The 9,297-nt window shown below is 45.1% G+C and overlaps 1 protein-coding gene across 2 annotated transcripts in view; it reads left to right on the top strand.

The window, feature by feature from the left end:
- Positions 1-562: 562 nt before the first annotated feature.
- The window catches only part of tim (timeless), a 67,178-nt gene continuing 58,443 nt past the window's right edge, over positions 563-9,297 (top strand). For both annotated transcript variants that reach the window (XM_065451826.2, XM_065451825.2), the window contains exon 1: positions 563-891. In XM_065451826.2, the coding sequence (XP_065307898.2) occupies positions 854-891 (38 nt within the window). In that variant the 5' untranslated portion in view covers positions 563-853. The remainder of the gene's footprint in view (positions 892-9,297) is intronic.

Below are 9,297 nucleotides of genomic sequence, written 5' to 3'. Positions count from 1 at the left end.
CTGGTAATAAATTCTAATGGGGCTTGCAAATGCATGCAACAGCATACAATAGGTAAAGAAAGAAAAAATAATGCAAACGTATATATAAATAGCATGCTCCGGCATCAAAGAGAAAACTTTCATGTGAGAACGACAGAAATTTGAACAAGTTGGTAAAGATTAATGTTAGTGAAAGACCGGCGTACAAACACGCACGCAAGAGGGAACAAAAGACAACACAAAGCCCGACTATCAAGCGAAAGGTCGCACAGTGACTGAAAACACCGAAAACATATATGCGCATACTCAAGAAAATGTAACGCAAACTTGTCAACTGATTGACACGTGCGGGAACTTCGGCATCTTTCGCGAATGCACTCAGGTGTCGGTAATTGACGCGTTGGCGCCGTCTTTCCTTGAGCATGCGCAGAAAAATTATTGTTCTCGTTCCTTTCCGCAACCATGCGACCTTTTTCAGTGAGGGTATGTGTTGTCCTTTTCTTGCCTTCTTGCGTCCGTGTTTGCACATCTGCCTTTCTGTTTCACGTGAGCGATGTAAGTCAGTCACAATCTCCTAGATTTAATGGCTATTTCCAGGACTACAAAAATTGAATTTTTAAAAAAGTGCAGCGCTATTTTACACTAAGGCACAAGGGAAGTTCAGTTTGCAGGTATCAGGTCAACTTGAAACATAGCATTAGGTGTAGTTAGGCGGCATAAGCTCAGTCTTCACAGTTTTGCCCTCCCCTTAATGCCATCGTCGCTGCTTCAGGCTGTGCTCTCTTAAGTTGGTGAACTCTTAAGGCAGTTTACAGAAGTTTTAATCCAGAAAGTATTGTCGCCTATGTAAAACTGCATTGACCTGCCGGTCTACATGGGGGCTGTGTCACCGTCTGGTCGTCAAGAAACCAGGTAAGTCCTCAAGGATCGCCTGGTCAAACTACTCGTAGGACCTTTCATGCGGCTTCAGTAAGAAAAGAGCAGAGAGAGAGAGAGAGATACTTATACTGTGTGTACTGGTTTGTCAATTTAGTTAGAGTGAAAATTTCACGCAGCTAGTGTTCAAAAGGCAGCTGCCGGCAAATATGCTAGTGAGGCTGCCAGGGCAGCCATGTGGTGCTTCAAAATAAATTGAATAAGTATCATCTTAAAAACGGGAACGTTTCTAACTTAGTTTTCACGTAGTGATGGAACGAGCTTGATCGTATCTACTCAACGTCGTTTTGTGCTTGTCAGCGCTTTGAAAAGTCCTGGCTCCAGTGAACGATATAAATTGCCACAATTGTCCATTCTTGACATCACAAAAGAGAAAATATCGTATAGATCCACGCGCCACTTTTAGTGTCTAAATACGTATTATGACGTGATCAGCGTAGATCTACCAGGAAAAGTCTTGACGTTTCAGAGGGGTCTGCACTTTTCGTTTGCTTCTAAGCACACTGGATTTAGACTATAGCTCATGTAGCCCACAATACTCTGCCACCTGTGCTCAGTTCAATTAGTCGAAAAGCTATTCAGTAGTCTTTATTGTTTGAGCTTGCTGGAAACGCCAAGAAATTACTGTCAGAAGTCTTGTATGCCTGCGGGATTTTCCACCCAAAATTTGCTACGAGGGTTGTCAGACAGAGCTGGTCGTGCAGAAGGAGGCCTGCCTCCGACAAGTGAGGTGACAATCGAACTGATTTCAGCAATCGAATTGCATAACTCATTTGCGGGATTATTTTAATTAATACCTAATTTTTAAAACGCGCTTTATTGGTTATGGATTCAATGTGAGCATACCATTTTAGATCAAGGCAGAAAGTAACACCGAGATATTTGAACGTATGGACGCATGCAAGCTTGCGCGCTTTCTTGAGCGCAAGCTGTGCGCTATGCAAATATGAAAATGTGCAAATATGCAAATTGAAATTGTTGGTTTTCGTTTGAAAAAGTCATTGAAACAGTTCTATTAGAATTAAGTGACATTTTCCACGTGCTGCTCCATTCGCAATTACTTCCGTGACTGGTAGTACTTACGTCTCAAGCCTACTTAGCCTTTCTTCGATGGAAGCAAACTTGGCGGTACAAGAAAATATCTCGGAAGGAGTTTTCTCCTGTCCTGCGAGCAACTGCGATAGTGTTTCTTGTAACTTACCGGAACCAGGATTGGTCTCAACGTCACCAAATAACAGCAACAAAATTCTACGGACAGATGAAACTGATAATGCTCTCATCAGTGGGCCATGTAGCAGCACTGCACATCAACCACCATATCTATAACATGGAAAATCGTATGTAGGTCCTACCTGAAATACAATGAAGACAAGCTTAAACCATGCACTCATCATGCCGCCGCAATACCCACTGAAGAGCGTAGCGTCCCTCCTCGGCTTTATAGCACGGCATAAATGATCAGGTGACGCTGTGGTAGTACTCCATGCGCAGATGGGCTCGCCAAAGGTGAAGCCACGCCGGTCGGTTGCTTCAATCCAACGATGATGCGGAGGTCGTATCCCATCGTCCAATCTGGCGGTTCCAGGTAACTTCTTGAAGCATGGGCCAGAGGGATCATGCGCAGACGCCGCAGATTTCTGAAGAAGTCTGGATTCGGTGCAAGCGGCAATCTGAAAGACAGTGCAGGCAAACTTAAACCATTTGCTCATCGTTCCGCCTCAAGACCCACTCAGTGTGCCAGATATAAAATTTAGGTTGAATGAATCGATGAATTCTGGGGTTTTACGTGCCAAGACCACGATTTGATTATGAGGAACGCCGTAGTGGGGGACTCCGAATTAATTTTGACCACCAGGGGATCTTTAACGTGCCACCAATGCACGGGACACGGGCGTTCTTGCATTTCGGCCGGGATTTGAACCTGCGACTTCGTGCTTAGCAGCGCAGCACCATAGCCGCTAACCACCGCGGCAGGTAATTTTTAGGTTGAACTCACTTTGTTTATTGTAAAAACATATTTGCATACTAGTTCAAGGAACTTCGACCCGAATTGGTTGTATCTTAAGAAGCATATCTTTTTCTATGCGAAAACTTGTTTGCGTTAGCACATACGGTTCCATTTATTGCGCTTAACGTGCGCCTAGATTTCCCTGGTATAATTACGCTGTAGTTCAATGGCATGGAGCTGTAGGCCACGACACAGCCATGCTCTTTGGTATGTGTAAACTGCATCGCACTCACAATGCATCACAAAAGCTCTCACGTTCATCTGATACAAAAATGCTAGACTCGGTGTCCCCAATAGACACCACTTGGGTCGCATTTCATTCGCCGAACACAGTACATTCCTGAAACAAGAAAACCCGAATGAGTGCTGCTGGCGCCACACGAGGCTATTCAGAGCGATCCTCAATATAAGTTCGAGAATTGCGTTTGCGGGTTAGAATTTTCAGAAGCGCTTTCTCCTGCAGCAACGCTCACTAATGGCCAGAGACGTATGCACGTTAGGATCGCGTTGCAGCCTTAACAATCCATGTACACTGGGTAGCATGTGCGCAAAGAATCTACTTAACGAATTCTTCAAACAATACGCAAGCACAAACGCGTACATCTGCGTAATTATTTCTCCCGTTGAAAGCCAGCACGTAAGACCATATATACGCCACCAGCGCTTGAAGAAAGTGCAGGATAAGGTAGGAATAAACTTTATTTGTCCAACGGTTATTGCTGTTGGGGGCCGGGGCCAGCCTGTCAGGGGTCTATCGGCCGAGAAAATCTTCCGAGATCCTCGGCAATGGCCCTGGCCCTGGCCCCCAAAGAAAGTGCAGAGTCCTTCATATTGAGCCTTTTGTGCGAATTCGGCAATGACAGTTTAACAGTGGTCACTCGCTGCCATGGCAACTAACGCGGGGCATAAATCCTCTGCCCCCTAAAAACATTGAAGAATCACGCACTGAGCTATGTAAGCATATTAAGCAGACGACGGTCCCATTCGTCATTTCTAATTTGCTTGCCAGAAAATAAAACTCTTCCTGAACTGTCCAACAGAGTCATGTATATTAACAGAATAAGCCCACACACGTCAATTTAAAACAAAAAAGCCACCCCAGCGTACATCTGACACACATAAAGGAGCTTATATAAGCTTTGACGTCGTCTGACAGGAAGTCCCCAAGAAAAACAAAAATCAAACAAATGCAGAGAAACTACTCAAGTACAAAATAAACTGCGGCAAGTCTAAAATTCCCTCAAAATAAATGTTTTCCTATGTTAAAATATACAATTTTACTCTAAGGTTTCGAGAAATCCGCATCGCATTGATGTCATCAACAGATTCAGTGCTCATCTTCACGTGGAAACGCATTGAAAAAGAAAACATTTTGTTACAGCTTTCAGCAGGCCTCTCTCCGAAGCGACGTTACGTAAAAGCGATCCCTTAAATAAACACGGCCGCCGAGAACGAAGTTATCTTTTTTGCATGAGAAAGAAAGAAAGAAAGAAAGAAAGAAAGAAAGAAAGAAAGAAAGAAAGAAAGAAAGAAAGAAAGAAAGAAAGAAAGAAAGAGCTGACGGCGGCTGACGTAGGTTAAACTGTCAGCCTCACCTCGGTTTTTGTGTCGCCGCAGCTTAGGGAAGGCCTTCGAAACTGCGGGCATATATTTAGACGCAGCGAAGCGAGCTTCTAGAAAAATCGGCGCCCATCGGCACCGGATTGCGTGCATCGCGGTGCACCTGGCCGCACGTGCTTGTTCATGACGCACCTCGGAGCCAAAGAAAGAAAGAAAAAAAAAACTGGCACAACGGCAGACGCGTCGCCGCCGCTTGCTGCTTAGTACGGGTTAGTCGCGGAATCGGCTTATTGATCCTCCCCATCTTAAGCTCCGCTATAAAGCCCTGGCCTTCCGCCGAAGCGCGCAGCCGTGGCGGTTAGGTAAACAAGTGTCGCCCTGCGGCGCATTACGGCCGCCAACGCCGCCCACGCGCAGCTATTGTCGGCACACCCCCGTGCTAACGGTGCCATTCCGCACCGCATGCGAAAGCTTCTGTTGCCGCGTATTTATGACGTCCCAACAATCGGCGCCACTGGCCCACTCGGGGATGGCTCTCCGCGGGGCAGCGAACGGGTTGCGTCCGCATAACGGCGCACGCGTCCGCGTCTCGCAATGGCGCGTTTCTCAAGCGCCGCGTTTTGAAAGGAGCCGCGTCGTCCCCTTTCCGTGAGCCCGATTACGATCCTCTGAGCAAGACGCTGGTATACCGAAGCCCGTGATGGTGCGACCGATCGCATGTATGCGCAGACGATTTACGGCACGTTTGCGTTTAACACAGGCTGTCATTGTGCGGTGCTTCTCTGCCGTTCGAACAATTTGTTTAGTGTTATTTCTAAAAATTTCGATTATAGCGCAGGAACCTTTACGCATAGCCTATAGTATTGTTTTTATACGCTGAAATAAATTTTCAATTGCGAATAGTTAGGACTTAAGGTTGGAACTACGCTGGATTTACCGTTTGCAATATTTCATTGTTAGAGAAAGAGAGAGAGAGAGAGACAATAGAGATGCGAAAGACAGAGAGGTTATTTTTCTACATATGAACTGCTAAATATGAACAAGTTTCGAATTTTCTTTGAAGTAGAACTGTGTTTGGCTGTTATAGTGTTAATGTCTATATCAATTCAAAACCATCTCTTTAAGTACCTAGCGCCCCCGTTACACTGCACTTCTGTCGAGATATTTTATTTCTGCATTTTTCAAATTTAACTAATTAACGTGCAATTTGCCGCAGTTAATACGTAGTACAAGAGCCCAACTTCAAACAAATACATGTATCCTCGATGGTACAAATATTCTAACAATGACTTTCTTAATTTTTTTTGTTATCCAGTGGGATTAGTCCCCACGAGCATTAGGCTTGCGCTTGGGATCCCTCGTTATCTTGCGCTTAATATCCCGAGTCCCCGGCCACCGCTACAGCAGGGAATGAGTGTTCGCCGTAGACGCAGCAGCCGGATACTTAACACACATATTGAAGTAATCAGACGCAATTTCGCACTCCCACATTCACGCACGTTCACGCACACACCCGCACAGGCACACATCCAAGAACACCCCCACATGCAGCGCTGTGTGTGTGGGGGGGGGGGGGGGGGGTCGTGAGTGTACGCGTGTATGGGTATGTGCGTGAATACGGGAGTGCGAAATTGCGCCTAATTACTTCAATGTGGCGAGCTACGAACTAGCCCAACATCAAGTTCCACTAGACATAGGACACGTTCCAGAATTTTTGTTTGTGGATGAGCACGCCCATGTGATAGCAGGTGTCAGGGCCACTCAGACCGAACTCTACGGATAGAAGATAGAAGTTACAGGATGCGTTCGTCCGGATCGTGTCGGCGATGTTGTACGCAACAAAACCGATGTTTGGAAATTCCGCTGCGTAATCCAGGACTGCATTTATCCAGTACTGTTCTACTGTCACTTGGAGCAACGGTGTAAGGATACAGCCACAGAAACGTTTGCCGAGCCATCTATAATTAACTCTGTGACGCAGATTGCCTTACTAATATTTCTAATTCTCTATAATTCGTGTATTTCTCCTTCAATAAATTAATAACTTAGAAAATTCAGATTGCAAAAACAAATTTTACAGTAATTATAATTATTATTCAAAATGTTACTTACTCATTCTTTTAATCTACCCTTTACGTTAGGTATTTTTAATATTAAGTTCACATTACTACTCCTGTCTATGCAAAGCCGACTACCTTATTATACACTATTTCATTTTATTTGGTATCGGTTTATTTCTCACCTTCATTATTCATTTATTTTCCCTTTGTTTTATCACGTTACCACCCGGTTCGTGGCCTATCCCCCACAGCGGTCTGTGCCATTAAATAAGGCATTATCGTCATCAGCAAATTCGCCGTGCCTCTCTCATCGTACTGTGATAAACAAAATTAAATTATGGGGTTTTACGTGCCAAAACCACTTTCTGATTATGAGGCACGCCGTAGTGGAGGACTCCGGAAATTTTGACCACCTGGGGTTCTTTAACGTGCACCTAAATCTAAGTACACGGGTGTTTTTGCATTTCGCCCCCATCGAAATGCGGCCGCCGTGACCGGGATTCGATCCCCCGAGTACTGTGGTAAAGGTTTCTGCTAGGCCTAACACGTCGTGTCTAGTGATGAAACGCAAGTATTGCTTTCTCAGCAAGGTCCGTCATAGTGGCTAATGGACACGTTCGTCACTTATATCTGCAGCACATCTCTTGTCGTATTGCGCCTGGTATCGCTTACAAATGCATAAACGAAAGTTGGTTCTGCTCGAATTTTTCTTGTAAATGTAACAAATTCCGTCCCATGTGGTGCAATGCACTGGATGAATCGCAAGAGACAGTTCTTCACTTTATGCGCCCACTGTGGCTGTAAGTGTATGGCATATTGGAGACAAACTGCCCAGGTTGCTTCTATTTCCCGCGCCAAATCCTACATAATGATCATGTAAATCGTTACAAGTGTGAAAAATATAGCGTCTTAGACGCAAAATCCTCTTCTGGCCTTGTTAACAAGTACCTCTCGGGGCCTGCATGATCGTGCCCGCTACTGATTTAGGATTGAGCATCGTTCAATGAGGCTATAATAGGCTCCGCTGAGGCAGTTCCACATTGCTGCTATGAATGGGGCGCCGTCTTCTGTTAGATTGTAGTGACGCGAGTACGAAGCTCTCCTTACAATATTTTGTTTTCTTTTATCTGTCATGCGTGACATTTACCTGCATTTGTACCCCCCAACCTGCTTTTCTCGGCAAAGCACGCGTTTACTCTGCCCTCTTACTCTAAGCGAAGTTCCTTCCCCTTTCTCTTACGCTGCGATGAACGATTTACCTCCAGCGTAACACGTACTGAAAGAACACGCCTTATGCCTCCGCCAGTTCGTCGAGATTTGGCGTGATTAAAGCTATTGCTGGCGCGTGAACGGGCATGTGCGAGCCATTGTTCGGCCGCGTTACGCTGATGGCGGCTTGGCGCGTGCTTGGCCTTGATGACATTATCGTAAGAAAGAGGCAGGGATAAATCCTTACCACACGTCTCTTTCACTAGCGAATGACGGCGAGCTGTGACCAAGTCCGTGAATCTGAACAACAGGGCCTGCCAGCGGCGATTGACGCAGCTGCCCAGAGGTGCGCATACGATCAATGGGCACGTTTTCAACTGGTGCGACCGCGGGGCTAAATATAGTCTCCCTACTTCGCTGCCTGCTGTCGAGGCGCGAAGGCACATGGACTCGCTTGTCGTTGCACAGGCAGTGGGAGGATTCGTTCTTTAACTCCTTTCTTTTTTCTTCGCCGCTCCGAACATGCAGCCCAGCGTATGCACGTGTACTTCAGGCTGGTGTGTTTTCTCATAAGGTTACGCCACGAAGGCACTTCGCGAGACTATTCTAGTGAATGGTTTTTTTAATCAGCACAGCCAGATGCTTTTTTCGCCAACGCGTGTGGATAGATTGCATTTAATGGGTTTCCATTTGCTTAGAATAGTTGAATGAATGAATGAATGAATGAATGAATGAATGAATGAATGAATGAATGAATGAATGAATGAATGAATGAATGAATGAATGAATGAATGAATGATGTTTAATGGCGCAAGGGCCATGTATGACCAAAGAGCGCCATGCCGTTGGTAATGAGTTCGCAGTGTAGTTCTATGTGCAGTGTAATTCAGCGCAGTGAGTTCTATGAAGTTGGTGTGAAGTGGTAGTAAAGGGGCCTTAAATATAGTCGCTCTAAATTGCGTAAAATCCGTATAATAATAGTATGGCCGTGACATGTGACGTGTACTGTGAACATTAGGATGCATTTGAAAAGAATGGTACGATATATAAAATATATCTGATTCCGAAATTTGCTAGAGCACTACGCTTAGAATAGTTAACCTGCCTAGTAACTTTGTTCTCAGTATTTTCAGTCTGTTGGAGGTAGCCGTTGAGCGGGAGTCAGCTTGGCAGTCTACCTGCTCAACCTGGTTCTTTCTGCAGACATCAAGGCACGACACTGATTGATTGATTGATTGATTGATTGATTGATTGATTGATTGATTGATTGATTGATTGATTGATTGATTGATTGATTGATTTGAATTGAATTGAATTGAATTGGACAACCACATTTAACCTCAGATCACAACAGTCGTAGATCCTAAGGATCTCCTAGATTACTTTCACCCTTTGGTGGTCTTCTACTTGCACCTAAATCAAAGGACTTATGTTCTTGCATTCGGCCTGCGCCAAATGCGGTCTTTATAGCCATAACTTTATTATGCAGGCCTCGCGCTGATCAACAGAATGTCGTAGCTGCTGGGTAACCCTGGCAGTTCAGTA

The sequence above is a fragment of the Dermacentor albipictus genome, chromosome 1, assembly GCF_038994185.2.
Source record: "Dermacentor albipictus isolate Rhodes 1998 colony chromosome 1, USDA_Dalb.pri_finalv2, whole genome shotgun sequence".
NCBI lineage: Eukaryota > Metazoa > Arthropoda > Arachnida > Ixodida > Ixodidae > Dermacentor > Dermacentor albipictus.
Note: the sequence above shows the minus strand (reverse complement) of the source record. Positions and strands in the feature narration are given on the sequence as shown.